General features: G+C 45.7%; 2 protein-coding genes across 3 annotated transcripts in view; one reads left to right on the top strand and one right to left on the bottom strand.

Annotated features, from left to right (window-relative positions):
- Positions 1–10: 10 nt before the first annotated feature.
- Coa6 (cytochrome c oxidase assembly factor 6) lies at positions 11–2,945 on the top strand. The gene is made up of 2 exons (NM_174987.4): positions 11–340; positions 2,513–2,945. The coding sequence occupies exons 1-2, from the start codon at positions 197–199 to the stop codon at positions 2,606–2,608; spliced, it is 240 nt and encodes a 79-aa protein (NP_778152.1). The 5' UTR covers positions 11–196; the 3' UTR covers positions 2,609–2,945.
- Positions 2,824–20,236, bottom strand: part of Tarbp1 (TAR RNA binding protein 1) — a 49,785-nt gene continuing 32,372 nt past the window's right edge. Inside the window, exons 20-30 of one of the 2 annotated variants that reach the window (NM_001159907.1) lie at positions 18,264–18,384; positions 16,313–16,423; positions 14,213–14,362; positions 12,308–12,394; positions 11,358–11,554; positions 8,332–8,413; positions 6,391–6,562; positions 5,585–5,776; positions 5,328–5,452; positions 4,933–5,069; positions 4,162–4,650 (exon numbers count right to left, since the gene is read on the bottom strand). In NM_001159907.1, the coding sequence (NP_001153379.1) occupies positions 4,482–4,650; positions 4,933–5,069; positions 5,328–5,452; positions 5,585–5,776; positions 6,391–6,562; positions 8,332–8,413; positions 11,358–11,554; positions 12,308–12,394; positions 14,213–14,362; positions 16,313–16,423; positions 18,264–18,384 (1,543 nt within the window). In that variant the 3' untranslated portion in view covers positions 4,162–4,481. Of the gene's footprint in view, positions 4,651–4,932; positions 5,070–5,327; positions 5,453–5,584; positions 5,777–6,390; positions 6,563–8,331; positions 8,414–11,357; positions 11,555–12,307; positions 12,395–14,212; positions 14,363–16,312; positions 16,424–18,263; positions 18,385–20,236 lie in introns of both variants that reach the window. The other variant, XR_003947249.1, reaches the window with a different exon arrangement.

Genomic DNA, 20,236 nt, shown 5'->3' on the forward strand with positions numbered 1-20,236 from the left:
CCGCCCTTCTATTTGCAAACGGAGGCCGGGGCAGGTCAATCGGCGGCGGGTACTTTCGCAGTGAGTTTCCCTGTGCAGTCGGTGGACCTGCGGGGCGACACCGCCGTGCGGGAACCACAGTCCACACCGCTCTCCCACGTAGGCTGAGCCCCGGTCGCATGTTGCGTGGCTTCCCGCGTGACCACTGCAGGCAGGAATGGCAGCCCCTTCCATGAAGGAAAGGCAGGCATGCTGGGGTGCGCGCGACCTGTACTGGCGCTGCCTGGACGACAACGCGGAGGACGCGGCCCGGTGCCAGAAGCTGAGGAGCTCGTTCGAGGCCAGCTGCCCCCAGCAGTGGGTAAGTCCCGCGGGGTGCAACACATCCCTGCGCGCACCCTCACCTTAGGGTGGGTTTTGAGGAGCAAGGTCACGCGTTGGAAGTCACCAGTTAGTTGGTATTACTGGAGAAAATGACAGCGCTACCAGACTCTGGAGAAGGGACCTGGTGGTACAGCGCTGTGACTTCTGCAGGCGTCCATAGCCTTTCTCACAGCTCCTCCCCTAGAGCCTGGTCATATTAAGCAGTCTGGCTCACTCAGTATTAGTTCTTCCCTCTCTTCGCCTTGTCCCAGCCTCTGTCGACTCCTATAAAGACTGAGAGGTGTGTCCAAAGACACTCGTGCATGAGAGGGTGGGGAGGAGATGGAGGATCATGGGAATGTGTTCTGAGAGAGACACTTGGATTCATTCGCTGGGATTTTAAATTCAGCCTTGGGAGGTCTTGCATCCAGATTTATGCCGCGGGAGTCATGCATCAGAGGAGAAACATTTCTCCAGGATGAAGCAGCCTCTGTAGTGGAGGATTCGAACTAAGATCCTGAAGTGTACGTGTACTCTGCTCTACAGCGGTCCTATGAGAAAGATGTGGGCATGTGCTATGCAGGGACAAGAGAACCACAGCTCAGGGTGGCTGGTGCACCCACAGGTTCGGGAGGAGAAACACCCTAAGAGGTGCTGAGTTCTGGACAAGCTGTTGTCAACACCAAAATACTGCTCTCGCTTCAAGGGCTAGTCTGTTTTGTAGCCAAATATGAGTGACTGGCTCAGGAACAGAGTATGAGGTTTTCCCCAGATACCATTTGGCAGAAGTTTTATGCAGTCTTATGGAACAGAACAAACGGTGGAAACAAAAGGTAAGTTTGTTACAGCAAAGGAAGCCTTCTGGTTGGTGGAAGCCAGTGGTCTGTTAAAACATTACAGAAGGTTTCACCTGTCACCAGGGTGTTATGTCAGTCACAGAAGAGGGCAAGGGATTAAGAGAGCTTAAGAGTAGAGAGAGCTAAAGACAGACCTGGCAGCAATCAAACCTCTCCGTAGTCACTCCCGTTCTGATCAATCAGTCCTGTAGAAGGTATGGCTTGTCCCACCCCATTTAAGTTGGGATGGAATGCCTAAATTACCTTTAAATGTAATTGTCTCTTGGGGCATTGATCCTGACAGATGTTACAATAATTTGCCACAAAATGTGAGGGATATCATATGCTTTTTAATCTTATATCCTTTATGCAACACCCATTCTAGTGCAGTTAGTTCAAGATTGACAGACAGACTGAACAGATTTATGAATACCATGTCAAATACAACAGAGGGACAGAGGCCATCAAACCAAAGGGACTTAAGGGGAGGGATGAGGCTTCAGAGGAAGCAGTGTTGTGACAGGCTTAGTGGAGCTGTATACAAACAGTTCCTTACCCACTCTGAACTGGGGTCCTGTTTCCCATGAAGTTAAAGATTGAACATCGTGTTCAGAAACTGTTTGAAACCTACACCTGGGTTGGCAGTCAGGGCTACCTTTGATACTCTGGGCCAGAGGGTGCGCCATTCAAATCTGCCTGTTATGCAAGAGAACACGATTTCTCAGTGAACAAGGCGGGGGGGGGGGGGGGTCCATTAGGGCATACACTGAAGGCTTTTAACAAGAGCAGCATTTTCTAGTCTCACAGTGCACATGTTGGGGGGGAGGGGGTGTCCTGCATTTGTCCTGTCTACAGGTGCTGGGTCAGTATCACACCCCATGAAGAGAGAGGAAGCTGTGAATAAAAACCCCAAATCTTCATAATGTGACTAGTTAGTCATTTGTCTGCCTCCCCAGATGTGTGTGCTTCTAGATAAAACAGAGTTGAGAAAAATGCCAGGGGCAATAACTTATTCGACACACTGAACCTATAGCCAGCAATCATCTGTAAAACTGAAAGTTTCCTGACCTACTAGGCCCCAGTGTGCATAAAACTGTTTCATAAGTTCCCAGGTCGTTTGGACACTAAACAGAAACACTAGTCATGAAGGATAGACTCCTGGTTCTTCAGGCTTCTTAGAAGCTGACTAGACTCCTGACTCAGGATTCCAGAATACAAACTACCATCCTGCTTCAGTATCATTGATAATGAGTAACATGCTACGTTTAAATCTGTGCTTTTGATTCCCTAAGCTGTGTAACTTGCTCTAATGTCAGGCCTTTTTATCTCCATAGATAAAATATTTTGACAAAAGAAGAGACTACTTAAAATTCAAGGAAAAATTTGAAGCAGGAGGATTCCAGTCTTCACAGTCGACTGAAAATTCCTAGGCTCTTTCTGGACTTTCACACAAGTGGAATTTACTCCTCTGGACTTGCAGAAATGATTCCAGGACAAAAGCAGCTTGAGTCACAGTGTGTATCAGCACTTGTTCTCTGTAAACAAGAGTTACTAAATTGTTGGAATAGCAAAAGATCTCATCATCCAAACTATGAAGGACTGCCTTAATTAAAGTGAGGGATCTATTCTAAGAAAAAGCATAAAATCATTATATAAAAAGTTTATTATAAAAATACATTGTTTATTTTCCTTTCCCCCTTTGGAATAAGAGCTGCATATTAGGCAAATATAGTTGCACATAAAATAAATAAAAACTAAGATAGGTTATTCTGCGTGCTTCTGGCAGTTAGCACTTTAATACAAAAACTACACAATGAAGTTGGATGAAGTTAACTAATCAATGGGTTAACATTTGTTCAAATGTCCTCAGTGATCAGACAATACCTGGGTTGCTACCTACTTCAGTAAGACAAAGAAGAAATAACTATGTAGATTGGGAAGGGAAAACTGGGTCTATTCAAAGATGATTAAGAAAATGCCTAAGGATGCGCTCACAAATATGGAGATAATACTCACAAGTCACATATTTCTTTAAGAACTTGAATCCAGAATTAAAAAACAAAAAAATACCTCATGATTCTTGATAAGATAACTGATCCCATTTAAAAAGTGGGCAAAAGGAGCCTCCTTATCATTAAATATTAGAATAATGGAAATTAATGCCATACTGCTGTGTCACTAGATACCAGTTAGAATGGCTTCGATTAAAGTCTGACAATACCAAGTGATGACAGGGATGCAGAACAAGACACTCTTGGTGATACTGTAAACTAGGAAAGCCCTCTACAGAGGTTTTCAGTCAAACATGCTGACCTTTAAACCCACAAGCCCCACTCCTAGCTACCTCAGCAAATGAACTGAAAGCAAAGCCTGCAGCATCACTCAAGTCATTTAAAACCAGATGCCTATGGCAGGAGGAGTACTCTATCCCATTGATGGATGGAATACCAACAACACAAGCAAAGACCTGGATGAGCTGGGAATGCACTCGGCTACCTGAAAGAAGCCAGACTGATAATGTAGGTTATGTCAGACCACAGGAGTGGCATCTGGAGGAAGTGGGGGTGTGGAGATGTGGTGGTCTATGTTTGAAACACTGTTGCAGATCAAAACTTCGGGAGATATTTAAGTATTACTCAAAGGATTCCAGGGTTAGCAAGTTCCTTGCTGGACAATGATAATGATTACCATTGAATAATGCACTTATCTGAACAGAAAGCATTGATGGATTTTGTTCTTGCTTTCAGTAGGGATTCACGGGAGTGGCTCAGCGGCACAGGGGTGATGATGTGAGGACACAACCATGTAAAGAAAATCTCATTGAACCCTAGCTCAAACAACCAGGGCTCAATCCTTGGCTTTGGAAATGAAGCTCAGGACCTGAGGATAAAGAACATCATTGGCGCTGACTCACGTCTTGTCACATGTGCTCCCTCTCTCAGCAGGAATACACAGGTGCATAGCAGCAGGGAGAGGAGGCAGCCTCTCAAAACAGAAGGGCACAGGTGCCCATAAATAACAACTTTAGTTCTGCCAGTCTGACAATACCGGTTTCTAGGAAGACCATAACTTAAAAATTCCTTTTTAAAAATCCCATAAATGCTTAAAATATTTAAAAAGGTTAGCTAAAAAGGGGACAATATATATAATGATATATACTTTAAGGCACATGAAAAGGTTTTGGCATTGAGGTGCAAGGTTAGAGACACGAAGAAAATCCCAGGACATCTCAGAATATTTCGTTAGTCCAGAAGGTTATAAGTCACCATAGCACCATGAGAGATCGCAGGTGAGGCCCAGCCTTCAGGATGGTGGCTCCGCACACCCGAGCAGCTGCTGTCTGGTGTACTCCCAAATCAGCAGAGCCCCGCTCACATGCACATTTAGTGAGCGGATGATGCCCTGCTGAGGAATCTCCACACACACATCCAGCTGCTGGATCAGGTTGGCTGGGATTCCTTCCCGCTCGTTTCTGCAGAAGAAAATTGAACAAGACATGTTAGTTTCCCTGTATTACAGGAAGAACCTTTTACTGTTATGTTCTTTAGGAGCTCTGAATGTTACTATTGGAGAAGGATAAATTAAGTCAACCTGGGTTCCAGTAAGTAAGGGCATTACAAGAACAGCCAGGTGAGAAAAGGAAAACCAGCAGGTCCCCTTAAAAGCTATAAGCTCATAGGAAATTGTGTGGCAGGAACCTGGGTAAATCATAAAACATCCTAGAGAAGTGACATGGACCAGAGAATCAGCTCACCCCAACAGCAGCAGCGACTTCTCAGGGAAGCGGTACTGGGCCAGATCTGAGCTTTGCGCTGTCTGCTCCACGCCAATGACAGTGTAGCCTTCTGCCTTTTTCTGCTGCAGATAATTCATCAGCTGGGATGGTCTCACCTTAGTGGCAATGAGCCGACAAAGCATTAAAACTCAATGGGGCTTTAAAGCGAATGCAGAACACCAGACAGCATCAGGAAGGTTCCCTCCACATCACAGCCTGCTGAGTGGTGGCTAAGGGGACTGCCACACGACCGCAGGTCACAGACTAAACCTGGAACTCAGTACTGAAGGATTACACTGAGAAACTGGCACAAAGACACTACATGCCAAAACACCTTCACAAATACAGAATGCAATAAGCGACTTCACACTCACCTCCACCAGAGGAAGCCACTGCTCTGCAGACACACTGAGGTGCTGGAACTGTCTATCGCTGACACACTGAAGGCTGCCGACAACAAGTACTGCAGCCCCGAACACCTCACAGGTCCTGCACAGCCCTGTACAGAATGGCCCATTACCAAGACTGTCTCCAGCATGTCACAAGGTTCACACCACCCCGGCCTTTCCTCTGAAGCCTGCCTAGAGGACTGTGTATGGAACAGACAGCCACAAAGGGTAGATGACTTTACCTCCCAGGTTGGTCGGCTTGTCGATGAGTGAGGCCACAACGATCAGTCTGCTAATGGACTTTCCGAGCTTGGCAGCCCGATCCTGAAACTCGAGCTCCAGGTCTGATTCCAGAGCGCTTTGTCCCCATGGGATGATTTTTTTCTGGACATCAGCCCATTCTGACTGGCTGTCTGCTTCACCCAAAGTAGAACCTGAGAAGAAATAATAGTGCCTACATGTAACTTAGCCAGAGTCAATCCTCTTTGCATCTTCAGATGTACTTTTTAAATATCCTTTCTTCTTGTTAACACTTGTATACAGCCCAATTGTATGTATATGTAACACATACATGCAGGTGCCCACAGGGGGTCAAACTGAGGGAAGAGCCAGCAGAATGAGGCTGCCCTGGACACACTGAGCCACTGGCTTTACAGGGAAGCCTGATTGTCACTGGAAGAGGGAAGGCTGTGGGGAAAGTGCAGAATGCTTGCCTAACCAGACCCAGAAGGACCAGGATCCAGAGATCTGCTCTGTTGTAAGCAGACAATAACCTGACATCATGTTTAGCCTTATGGAAAGCTTACCTTTCTAAAACAAACCACAGACAATGAATTCTACTTAAAAAGGAAGCCACCATCGTTATATAAAGATGAGCTCTCTGGAAAGCGAGCATTCAGCTGAAAGTCCTGGTCAGAGCCAAGCCACACGTGTGCCTGACTTCTCTAAGTAGAGGCAGAGACCCAGGTCAGTGAAACAAAGTCATCAAGACCTGCTCTAGAGCAGCAGCCAGGAGCCAATGAACCAGGGTGAAAGGAAGCTCCCTTACCTTGGTCCTGCTGGGACCAGTCTCCTGGACTCAGCTCACCGAGTGCAGTCCCAGACAGGTACCACTGGGACCCTGCATTGGAAGGGATGTCTGTGAAGTTGGCAAATTTATCCAAGGCGATCCACTCCTCTCCAGTGACACCCGAGAGCCGTGGGAGCGTGTAAAATATGGTCTGAAAAGAGAGTTGTAAAATCTATTATTTTCCTTAAAAAATAGAGGGGGAAAAACAAAGAAGACAAAACAAACAAAAAAACCCAGGTTTTATTAATGCTAGTGCTTCTCTCAAGCCATCCTCAACTTGCAGGCTCTCAGGCCTGTGTACCTCTGTAGTTATGCTTCACTCTGCCCTGGGACATTCAGAGATTCACTTAGAGACCCCCAAGGGCATGTAGGGCCTCTCCAGCACTAACGACATGTGACTACTATGTTCTTATCAAGAGCACACCATGCTTCAAAGGGTGTTGTAACTAAAGAGAAGCATATACCTAAAGGCAGTGTCCTGGCCACCAGACACTCATCCCATGCCCAGTTACACTGCAGACATCCCAAACCTGTAACTCACTGTGTGACATGGAGTGAGCTGTGAAGGCTTTGTCAGCTTTGGTTCATCATGTGTATGAAGGTGGGTAAAATGGAGCCTATAAAGCCACCTTCTGTTCCTCCCTCTTGAAGAACTCTCAACCATGGAAAGGCATGTGAGAGAAAAAACCCCAAGTAACAGGCAACTTAAAAGCAAAATGACACCCACTGCACATGCAAGGGTGGTTTTAAGGCAGATATGGTTTGTTTCATGCTAGCCATATTTGTGCAAATTTAAACTGGTGTCATGATGAACAGTAATGGTTATCAGCTGGGCCTCCTAAGTCCAGCTGCAAACACTAAGGCTTGGTGACAGAGTCTGATGGCCCATGAGCTCCCGGCCTGGCAGTCTACACACATAGCTCCCACTGCTGCTCGCCCACTCTGCCTGGTATTGCTGAGGACAAGAACAGCAGAAAGCAAGGCTGGCAGTGGGGAGAGGAAGAAGAAAGGACTCAGAGCTTGGGGTCAGCCTTGGAAAAGGTGGATGGGGTGCTAGAGAGCCCTTAGGAAGGTAGCAGCAGAGTGGGCTGTGGAGCCGAGGAGCACCGACAAAGTGTTCGATGGTGAAAAATCCTACTAGGTCTCATCTTGAGAAGAATGATATTGGTAGTGTGACAGAAAGCACTTGTTCACGTGTGTGTGTGTATGTATTTGTATGTGTGTATATATGTCTATGTGTGTAAATGTGTGTATATATGTGTGTTTGTGTGTGTATGTAGCTAGGCTCCCAATATAAACCCCCACAGAGGAAAAGTCACTCGGGTCAGGTACTCTCCCTTCAGATCTAGGTAGGCAGCACAGTGCTGTAACTGGAGCTGAAAAGGGTTTAAGAATGCCTGGTGTTCTAAATTTTAGGAATTTACATTCTGATGTCATGTATTTTAACTGCAATGTGTATGTTGGCAATTTTTAAAAATTTTTAAAATTACATAAGCACTCTGCTACTTTCAGCAAAGCGAAGCACCATTTGCCATACATTTCATTACCCATAACCTAAAAGGATCAACTGCCATTAACAAGAGATCTTTTGTTCTTGCATTGGTAACGGGCTTCAGTACAAAAGAGCCTCACCTGCACACATGTTCTCTCACTCACTTCCTTTCAGAAATCTGTTCTGATTTTTGCTTAGAGTTAAATATTCCCTTCCAAGGTTTACAAGCCAGACACTGCCAGAGAGACAGAAAGTGAGAAATGACTAGCCAGTTGTCACTGCTGAGGGATGAACCGCAAGCACGTTCACAACGTCACAGGGTCAAGGGGACAGAGGATGAACCTCATCGTAGCGTTCAACAGCTGGGGCAGGAAAGAGCATCAGGACTGCAGACAGCAGACAGACTACATGCTGCGCTCTCAGCTTACCTCCAGACAGTAGTCCTTAAGGGGGTGGAAGGTGGAGAAGAAGAAATGGTCCTGGATGCGCTGCCAGTTCTTCCTGGCATTCCTGAGGGGGAGGACAGGGAGGAAACAGCTCTGGAGGGGAAGTCTGTACAGTACCTTAGAGAATTCTCTATCCCGGACTCATAGTCCATACTCTCCAACATTAAGGTATGTATGTTCTAGTTCTGCCTCTGCCTGCCTGCCTCTGAGGTTGTGGTTTAATGAGAAACGTCCCCACAGGTTATATATTTGAACCCCTGGTCCTCAGTAGGTGGCGTTTGGGGAAGTTTAGGTTTATGGCCTCGCTGGAGGAAGAACGTCACTGAGGGCAGGCTTTGAGAGTTCACAACTCCACCCTATTTCCAGTTCTGTTCCCTGTTGGGATCTCTCAGCTTCCTCCTCCTGCTGCTTGCTGTCAGGCGTCCTCAGCATGGTGAACACATCACCCTAGAACCATAAGCCAAGACAAACTCTTCCTTCTGTAACTTGCATATGGCTGTTTATCAGTCACTAACAAGGGGCTACTGGGGATTAATCCCTGGGGCCTCGTGTATGCCAGGTGAACACATTGCCCCTGAGCTCTGTCCCCAGCATGCAATGTGTATTTTAAACTGCCACATAGATAAACTGCCACATAGAAATGTTCTCACGTTGGTTGTGGTTTTTGAGATAGAGTCTCAGGTTCATGAGGATAGCCTTGAACTCAGATATCTGAAGACAATCTTGAATGTCTCTACCTCCAAGTGCTGGGATTACAAATACATTCGACCGTGTCCAGTTTTTTTGTTTGTTTGCTTCTCCTCCTCCTCCCTTTAAACTAGGCACTGTGGTGCTCACCCACAATTCCAACACTCAGTAAACAGGCAAGAGGATTGCCAGGAGAATAAAACCAGCCTCAACTACATAGCCAAGACACTGTATCAAAAATCAAAGAACAAAACACAGTTTTGCTTTGTTGTTCTTTGCAGAACTGGGGCTTGAACCCCGGCCTCATGCCCTTCAGAATGTGTTCTACCACTCAGCTACCCACAGAGTTTTATATTTTGAAATGGAACTCAAGGATGAACAGAGAAACTACGTAATGCTTTCAAAATCATACAAAAACAAACCCAAAAACCAAACAACAAAACAACGAAAGGAATAAAACCCAGGTCTCTGAGGGTCAAACGCAGGCATTGTTCATGAACATGAAGGAGGAGGAGAACACACTCCCACTGTGTAGCCCAGGCTAGCCTCAAACTCAATCACATAGCACAGACTCAAAACAACCATCACCTCTGGGGTTGGGGTCCCTGCGTTTCTGGCAGTGGACCCTTCTCTCCTAGAATCTGATGTAGGCTGTGGTTTTCACTCTGAAGACAGCACAGCTAAACAGTATCCACCCACAAAATCTAAATGCACCAGCTATGAGCAAGGCAAACCCAGCCACCAGGTGTGAAAGGCAAAAGTCACGTGACAGGACAAGCCATTTAGAGCTGGGACCACCAGCAGGAACTGGGCAGCACTTTCAGGCTACGAGACTTCCTATACTTTGCCCTTTAAAGAATTTTCTACATAAGTTCCTTGTACCTCACCTTCCTCACTGCCCATGTTTTCGAAAAAATGAATGACAAGAAGTACTTTAAACATTCCAAGCATCTAAACACAAACATAATAAACCCCAGACAACCACCTGCAGAGAGGTCACAGGTGTCTGCCACTTGTGTGCTATACCCATTGCTGTCCAGGTTCCATTCCCATCCACACTGCTGTACTCAGTGCATTGCTCTGCAAGTTCCATCCCTGCTCATACTGCTGGTGCAGTCCCCAGCTGTGTTGTTACACTGAGCCTGTCTTCTCTCACACTCTCCTCGCTCCTGTCCATTTATCCCCTCACCAGCATCAGGTCTGAGTGAGCAGCTTTCCTCTCACTATGCAGGCTACCCTGGACATGCTCCTCACCCAAAGCCAAGGCCTACAGGTACTGGTCACTGTCATCCTAACTCTTTTCAGTTCTCTGAATACCTAGATACTTGCCCCATGTCCCCAGAACTGGCCAGGGACCCACCTGCTACCAATCTCTAATTCCTAAAGCTGCTTCTCTTACCCAGAAATCTCTTTTCACTCACCAATTCCTGCTTTTTTGGAAGTCACAGATGATGTTGGTAAAAGGACTTCTCTAAGCCACATGTATTCACCATGGTGCCCTCTGTTCTTATCACCTACTGAAAGGCACTGGGATGACTACTTGACAGTCCTCTTTACCTGACTGAGCCACATAAAGACAGGACCTCTGTCTACCTGGCCTGCTGAGGTATGTGCCTGCCACAGAGGTCTCAAAGAGGGGTGTGCACTTAGAGAACAGAGAAAGCATAAAGCTCAGAATGCCTGATTCTCACTGACTGTGTCCCTATTTGGGACCAGGAGTTTTATTAATAATAATAATAATAATAATAATAATAATAATAATAATAATAATATATGAGATCGGAGCCAAATATTTTTAGGGACCAGGGACATTAATCTAGGATCCACAGGCAGAGAAAACAGCTCAGTGCTCACCAGGCAGCCATGACCTCACCACAGAAAGCAATGCTCAACTGGAAGTGGGCAGCAGAGGGGTGAGGGGCCACTCTGAAGTCAGTCTGGCTTCCTCCAGGCTGCCTGCCTGCTATGCAGGAGCCATGAGTATAAATCCCCAATCTGGCCAAGTGTTGGTGGCTCATATCTTTAATTCCAGCACTTGGGAGACAGAGGCAGGCATATTGAAGCCAGCCTGATCTACAGAACAAATTTCAGGACAGCCAAGACTACACAGAGAAACCCTGTCTCAGAAAACAAAACAACAGCAACAGCAGAAACCCAAAACCCCCGATCTGGACTCATCAATCTATCTATCTTAGCATCATCTGTTGCATGGGACTGACCCAAGCCCTCTGTGCTCTATCACAGTGGGACAGTGACAGAGAAAAGGGTAACAAGGCTCCTCTAAGGCTCTGCTGGAAAGAACAACCATGAAGCGTCCTTACCCTGCTCCGTGCATGCTTTCTGCTTGGCTGAGGCTGCACTCGATGACTGCGGTCCAGGCGCCACACTCCTCAAACTGCAGTGTTTTACACAGATGCCAGGCCTTCTTGAGGGCTACCAGAGCATAGAGCCGAACACTGAAATTGTGACTCAGACACCACTGGAGGGCAACGGTGAGAGCTTGCTTCAGAACCAGCTTCTGCAAAGATAGAAGAAGCAGCTTGAGGGGGAGGTGTGACAGCATGAGGAAGGCTGTAAAGAATGGAGGACTGACAGCTCTTGCCAGCCTTTCACTAGCCTGGCTGTGGGGTTGTTTCTTCCTCCCAGGCAAATGAGCTCAGAAGCACTCACAACTGTCTCAAGGAAAACAGCATTAAGTGTCCCCATTCTTCTAATGGCTACAATATGTCCCCCACTCTTACAACCTAAGTTGACATCAATCTTCATGCTGGTGTGACAGGGTCATTATGTTCTAGAAATGTGACCCCCACCTTATTACTTGACCTAGGCTGAAAGGTAAGGAAGTGTCCTATAGGAGTCCCACTCCCGGAGAACCTGAGGTACCCACCTTCCTCCATCAAGTGCTGAGCTCTTAACTCCCTAGCAGCCACCTCGAGCCACTCAGAGACAGAATTAAGAAGCAGGCATGGGATACTTGGGAAGTGGCAGCAGGACAACCAGAAGTTCAGGGTTAGCCTGGGCTAAACCCATAAGGACACTTGACAGGTTAAGGTCAGTTAGAGAAGAGGGTGGTTTGGGAAGATTGGGGGAGGGGTGGATATGATCAAATGGCATTGTAAGAAATTCTTTAATATCTAATAAAATAAGGAAGGAACACATCCTAAAGACAACTAACCGTGAAACAAACAACAACAAAACTGTACAAACACATTCTTTTTTATATTAGAATGCCAAGTTCATGAATTCTTCTCCCAAACAATTCAAAACTTACCTTTTCTGGAATATTCTGAACAATGATGTCCAAATGTGATAAAACAGATAAAAATGTACAAATGCTTGCCTTAATTTTTTCTTCACCCTGACAGAAGATGAGATAGAAAAATCGTTATTTGGGGCTTAACTGTGAGCAGAGGCTCCTGGATGCTGGACCGGCAGAGGTAGGAGGCAGCCTCTGCTCTCTTCTTCCCTGAAGCAGCTTGAGTTCGCCTTGTGTCGGGGCCACTCCCTGCAGCCCAAGGTAATGCAGGCAACGCTGAGAGAACAGTCAAGACAGCACTGAATGGCCTCACTGTACCAAGCCCCTGGGCCAGGCCTACCGGACAGGAGTGGGGACTGGGGTGAGGACATAGAGGAAGCTGGTAAAAAGAACAAGATAAATAAAGACACAGGGCAGCGGAGGTGAGAGTCACACTGACCCTTGGGACTGTGTCCTGCTGTTGCATACACGGTGACAGCCATGGGGAAGAAATGCCATCTGGAGCCCTAGCCCTTGCAGACACATATGGCTATCAAGACTCTCAGGACGTAGAACCACCAAGAACAGATGCTGTGTACATGACTAGGTAGGTGTTGAGTATCCTAGCAACCCAAACCTGGGTGACCTGGGTGTTTATGCTCAATCATAGTAACTGGGATGGGGTCCAGGAGGGCAAAGAGCCTACTACGGCCACCAACACTCATATCAAATGTGATTTTCACACAGCATGAGAACAAGGTGAGGTTAGCTGTTTAGACCTAGAGTCACAGAAGGGACAAGACTTCGGGCACACAGGTGAGGAATGATCTAGGTTAGGTTAACTGAGTTGGGGGAGAAAATGAACTGAGCATCACCATTCATCCCTTCCTGCTTCCTGACTACAGATGTAACGTGACCTCACACTCCTGCCGCCATGCCTTACCCGCCATGACGGTCTGCACCCTCAAACTGTGAGCCAGAGTGAACCCCTTTTTCCTCAGGTTGCTTTGGTCAGGAATTTTATCAGAGCTATAAGGAGTGATGTGGGGAGGGGTGAGGTGAGAGTTGGTGCCAGCTCACATGAGACAGAACAGTCATGAGCTGATGGTTGGCCTTGGCTAGGTGTCAAGTGTTTCCTTCTGTACCCTCTGTGGTGATTGGAATATGCTTGGCCCAGAGAGTGGCACTACCCGGAGGTGTGGCCTTTTTGGTGTCACTATGGGTATGAGCTTTAAGACCCTTGTCCTATCTGCCAGGAAGTCAGTCTTCTCCTAGCGGCCTTCAGATTAAGATTAGAACACTCAGCTTATCCTGCACCATGCCTACCTGGAAACTGCCATGTTTCTGCCTTGGTAATTGACTGAACCTCTGAACCTGTAAGCCAGTCCCCATTTTGTCCTTGGTCATGGTGTCTGTTCATAGCAGTAAAACCCTCAGAGACCCTCTATTTTGGTTGTTTGAAGTTTCCCTTCTACAGCTCTTTTCAAAGGGAAAGAAGCAATTCATTCCTCACCTTCCTTATTTCTAGCATCAAGCCAGGACATGGCTTGGTATTACACAGCGTCCATTTGCCTTGCTTCTTTGTTTTGTCTCAGACAGTGCCTCACTGCACAGCCCAGGCTGGTCTGGAAATTCTGATGTCCATGCCTCAGACTCCCGAGTGCTGGGGTAACAGGTGTGCAACACCATACCCAGCCTCCCTTACATCTTAATAGCAAAAGCCTTTCCCACCTTTATTTTGTCAAAATTAGAACAAATCCCAACACACTCAAGACAGACTTGGGGAATTTCTGTTGCCCAGTTGCACTCAGGATGCACATTTAGAAACTACAGTGTCAACATGACGGTCGCTGAGGGACAGAAACAGGCACTGAAGTGAGGTGCACCTCCACAGCCACAACCTTTCCTAGTTCAGAACAGCGCAAGAAAATCTTTACTTACGTAAGAAAAACACGCCCAGAACTTTGGAAGAAACTCAGGGAATTTATGAAGAATCAATATAATAAGCCACTCAATAAAATATTTTATGGACGCTTGATTGTTGGTGAAGCCAGCGTGAAAGACCTTATCAATAATTCCATGTAAGAAGTTCTAAAGGAGAAAGCATACATTAAATTGTTAACACACTATTAACTTTTCAATTAAAAAAAAAAAAAAAAAAAAAAAAAAACCTCCTCAGCTGAGGCCGGAGAGATGGCTCAGCAGTTAAAAGGCTGAAGACCTGGGTGCACTCCCAGAGCGCAGACTTGTCACGCCAGTTCCAGGAGATCTGACACCTCTCCTGTGGACACTGTACACAGACAGTACACAGACACATGCCAAAAAACCACTCACTCACATAAAATAGAAGACTGACTTCGTGCTAGAGCATTTCTAGTGAACACCTCAATTCTATGATGAAGGCTTTGATCATCTAGGTTTTGACAGAGATAGATACAGAAGTCTAATAATTTTCCTAAGTTATATAACTCACCTCATTTCTGTGGGTGGTGCATTGTATGTAAATGTTCACATGTGCATGGACTCGTGTGCAGGTGTGAGTATGGACACATACATATGGAAGGAGGCCAGAGGTCATCAGTGTCAGGTGTTTTCCTCAGTCACTCTCCACCTTATTTTCTGTGGCAGAGTCTCTCCAATTTGGATAGACTGGCTGATCAGCAAGAGGTAGGGCTTCTCCCATCTCCACTTCCTAAGCAATGGGATGACAGTGTGCTACCAAGCTTGGATCTTCATGTGGGTAGTGGGGAGTGACCTCAAGTCCTCCCACTGAGCCATCATCACCCCAGGGCTCAGCCTTGTGTTTAAGTGGCAGCACTCATGTGCAGCTTATTTCACGCTTGGACCCAGCAGCTCAGAAACACCCGGATAAGGAGCAAAGCTCCAGCCAGTGAATGCATCCATCAACCTGTGCTCTGGTCTCTCAGCTCCATGTCCACCCCCACCCCAACTCCCAGTTGTTCTTTGGACTAGACCTTGAGCTCCAACTTCACCTCTCCCTCACCTGTCCTCTTCACATGATGCACATGTAAACATTGGGAGAAAGCACTTATTTGCATAAATACTTTATATAACATTTAATAGGCTTACTTAAAAATAATGCCTGTTATACTTTTTTATCTTTTTTTTTTTTTCTTTTTTGGGGGGTTTTTCGAGACAGGGTTTCTCTGTATAGCCCTGGCTGTCCTGGAACTCACTTTGTAGACCAGGCTGTCCTTGAACTCAAAAATCCACCTGCCTCTGCCTCCCAAGTGCTGGGATTAAAGGTGTGCACCACCAAGCCCGGCTATATTTTTTTATCTTAAAGAAGATTTTTGTAGAGTCTTTTAGTAAGAATTTTTTTTGGGTAAATTTGGTAAGAAAATTTTGGTAGAAAAATGTCAAAAATAAGATTTTTAAACTACATTTAGTTAGTGAGTGTGTGTATGTGTATGGGTGAATGGGTGTGTGTGTACATATGGAGAGGTCAGGACAACTTTTGGGACTCAGTTCTCTTCTTCCATGATGTAGGCCCCAAGGACTGAACTCAGACTGTCTGTCAGGCTCTCCATGTGTCTGTCTCTTTCTCACATTCCCCTTCATTCTCCCTCTCTCTTTGTCTCTGCCTCACTCATACACAGATTTTTTTTTTTAAATGAAAGGGATTTTACATCTTGACACAAGCTAGAGTCATAAGAGAGAAAGGAGCCTCAGTTGAGGAAATGCCTCCATGAGATCCAGCTGTAAGCCATTTTCTTAATTAGTGATCAATAGGGGAGGGCCCAGCCCACTGTGGGCAGTGCCATCCCTAGGCTGGTGGTCCTGGCTCTTTAAGAAACCAGGCTGAGCAAAACAGGGGAAGCAAGCCAGTAAGCAGCACTCATCTATGACCTCTGCCTCAGCTCCTTCCTCCTGGTCTGCTGTGTTTGAGCTTCTGTCCTGACTTCCTTTGGTGACAAACAGTCCAATAAACCCTTTCCTTCCCAACTTGCTTTTGGTCATGGTATTTCTTTGCAGCAGCAGAAACACTAACTAAGACACAGAACATGAGAACTATCACACCTGATCAAATGCAGGGAAGAGGACAAGCAGAGTCTGCCACACACGGTTCTTCACCCGGTGCTGGAGGGAGTTCTCATGGTATCGAGTTCTGGACCTGGATGCTGACTCATCCTGAAGAGACAGGGTGGGAATCGGTCAGGGTAAGCCTCCTACCACATCTGTGACTAAGAACAGTATCAGAGACAACTGCAAACCTGAAAAGTGTTACAAAGCAGCATTCTATACACCTCTGTTTCTGCCCCTTTATCCTATTTGGGTTTGAATCTGCAGTTCAATTCCAATGTCACTAAGGGGGCAATCATTCAATGCCACCTCTAGGCACAGGGTGGCAGCACCGTGTCCTCCTGCATCCCAGAGCTTTTCTTTCTGGCTTTCAACAAAATCAGCCAAGCAGCCCACCTTCCCAGGGTCTGAACCCAGGGGCTCCTTTTCTACTACCAAGCTACAGCTTCAGCTCCTCGAGGGAGACCTTTGTCACCAAGTCACTGCTGACCCAAGAAGCCACTGAAGAATGTTATACATATTGTCCCTTTCCTTTAAGATGAAAAGCCAGTCAAGCATCTCTGGGGCCATTTTCATCAAAGGTGGGTATGTCTTCACTTCTCAGAGACCTTTCTAGATAATGTTCAGCTCCTCTACTTTCAGGTCTAACCAGCTTCGAGGTAGCCAATGAAACACTGCTTCCTCCGAGAGAGCCCCCACATCCAGCTCCCACAAGGAAGGACAGGACATTTTTGTTCTCCATGAAAAATCCTTCCTAGGTTTTCTATACCAAAGCTGGCCTTCTCCATTCAGAAAACAAAGTTTGTGAACAGTCCTGTTTTAAGTAAGACCCGTGACTAAGGTTCTATATTAGCTCAAGCACCCACGAGGTCAGACAGCAGGATAGAACTCTGTCCACTTGAGGAATAAAAGAACCAGGACACAGCTCTTTGGTAGAGCAATCGCCTGGTACATACAAGGCCCCAGGTTCCACTTTCATACTGACTACACTCAATGCCATCCTTTCTGATTTCTCCCAGATTTCTGGAACCCATCCTTCAGAACCTGTAAGGGTCATAGGTGACTTGGCAGATGATCTGGCAGACACAGAAAAGCTGGTCATTTTTACCTCCATGAGTAAGAAATTTTCATCAATTCCACAGAAACATCAGGAACCTGATCTGAGCCTGACAGCGATGAGTCTTAAGACAGGTAACTGTGTTGGTTAACACTGTACAGCAATGAGTCTTAAGACAGGTAACTGTGTTAGTTAACACTGCAGCTGGACACCATGTAGAGTCACTGAAGAGAGAAGATGCTGAGTACGTCTGTGAGAGAGGCTTTAGGTTAGGTTGAGGTGGGAAGACCCACTCTAAATGTGGGCTGTGTGATTTGATGAGCTGGGTCCTAGACTAACCAGAGGAGGCAGTGAGCTGAACACAGACGTTCACCTCTCTCTGCTTCCTTGATCATGGGCTCATAGTGGCTACCTCAGCCTTCCTGGTCATGGTGGACTGCACTTTGCAAAACAGTAGCCAACATAAACCCATCCTTCCTTAAGGTGTGTTTGTCCTGTCTTTTTTCATGACAAAAAAAAAGTAATGAACACAGCAGTGTTTGAGGGATTCTCAGATCCCCTCAGGTTGCCCCTTCCTGGATGTCTACATAATCTCATACATAGTGTGTGCATGTAACATGGGAAATGCAACATGTCTGGAATGGCAACCAAAGATACACAGGTGAAGGCTACCGGGGCAAGGGAACCAAACCTGGGAGGCTTAGGTAGATAGGTACTAACTAACGAAGCCTTAATCAAAACCACAGAGCATCACCATCAGGCTTTCTGTGGTAAAAGGTGTTTAGAAATACTCCATGTCTCCACATGTTCGGGTCAAATAAAGGGCAAGTTCTAGACCATGGCCTGCTGAGAGCAGAATTAATTCGAAGCAGGATAAAGGCTCCTCCTTACCTTATCCAAGAGCTTGATGGCAAGAGCTTCTAAGAACAACTTGTGGGACACATCGGAGCCATCTAGCAGACACAAGAATTTGATGGCACAGATTCTCACGTAATAATCTTCTCTCTTAGCACTTAAAATACAAAGTGATAAACTATGTTAATATGTTTTAGAAGTAAAAAAATGTGTCCACATTTTGTACCAAAAGCCATTGCAAGTACCAAGCCCTCCTCTGAAACACGTTGAGATTACATAGGTCGAGATTTAATGAACGTCTTATTGAATTGGGAGACAGCAGACAACAACAGAGTACTCCACAGAAAAAGCACAGAATGGGCACAGATCCACCTAGACCTCAAGGATCTACGCGTGCACACACACACAGACACAGACACACACACACAGACACACACACACACCTATCCCCAGACCCTAGTGTGAGAAAGAGGAACAAAAACAAGAGTATGGGCTCACAACTCCATGGCCTGTCTCTGCCTCCCACTATACGGTATTTCTCATGTGCTCTGAATGTCTGCCCATCTGCATCAAAGTGAAACTGTTGGCATTTTCCATACCTCAGGTGAACTCTTCCAATGTTAATAGATATCACTTTAATGTAACAATAAGCACTTAGCAAGACCCACTTGAAAGTGACGCTCTACTATGTTAAACCAGCCGAGCAAATGAAAAAATGAAAAACCTTAACTGGGCTGGAGAGATGTACTAGCTGCCTGCAGGACCTGAGTTCAGTTTCCAGCACCCACATCAAGACGCTCACAACCTCCTGGAACTCCAACTCCAGGGATCTAACACCCTCACACCCTCCTCTGGGTTCTGTAGGTGTCTGTACGCACATGCACATGTACAAATGCACATAGAGACACATAAGTAAAAGTCTTTGAAGCAATTATAACTGCTCACATTTAGGGAAGCATGGCAGATGATTTAAAGTACAGCTAGCCCTGGAGTGAACACTTGCTATAAACACTCACATCAATCACCTGTTGGCTTTAACTCTAAAATCACAATAAAATGATTTCATAATCTTTTCATATTTCAAACAGACATGTGGGTTTATGAGAGAAGATGAGAAAATAAGACTTGAATAAAAAGTCTTTTGAATAAGCTCCAAAAAATTCAATTTAGGGCTGGTAAGATGGCTCATGGGAAGAATGCTTTTGACAAGCAAGCCTGGCTACCCAAAGTTCCACACTCAAAACCCACATAGAGGTGGAGGGACAGAACTGTACAGAGTCGTCCTCTGACATCTATAAATGTGCCATGGCACAAGCCCCACCCCCCCAACACATAATAATAAATGTATTTAAGCTCAATTAGATAAGAACCATCTTTCTAGAAATACACCCTCATGGCTATCCCACGCTCACCAGCTACACACACTGACTAGGTATGAACTTTTCTATGTTAATTATTCAATGAAAAGGCTTCAAAACAACCCAAAACAAAGAAACTCAGGGCCTTTCATTTACTCTATTTTTCTATATAACATTTACTTGTTAAAATGGTAACACTGAATTCTATAAATTTTACAACCCACTAAAGGTTTAAAGAATAAAGTATACATGTTGTTCCACCTCTCCTCCCAAAGCCCAACCCCTAAGGAGGAGGAGGGGCCTATATTATTTGAAGGCATGTCTTTACATGAACTAGGCTACATTACATCTTTGAAAGCGTAGCAACTTAGCAAATAGTGAAACTATAAATAAAATATATGAGCAAGAGGCTGGAAAGATGGCTGGGGCTAGAGAGATGACTCAGAGGTTAAGAGCACTGGCTGTTCTTCCAAAGGTCCTGAGTTCTATTCCTAGCAACCACATGGTGGCTCACAACCATCTGTAATGGAATTTGATGCCCTCTTCTCTTGTGTCTGACGAGAGTAACAGCATACTCATATACACTAATAATATATTTTTTAAAATATATGAACAAAGGATATTATTTTTAACTCATTTTTAATTTTTATT

Source organism: Mus musculus, chromosome 8 (genome assembly GCF_000001635.26).
Source record: "Mus musculus strain C57BL/6J chromosome 8, GRCm38.p6 C57BL/6J".
In the NCBI taxonomy this organism is placed as follows: Eukaryota; Metazoa; Chordata; class Mammalia; order Rodentia; family Muridae; genus Mus; species Mus musculus.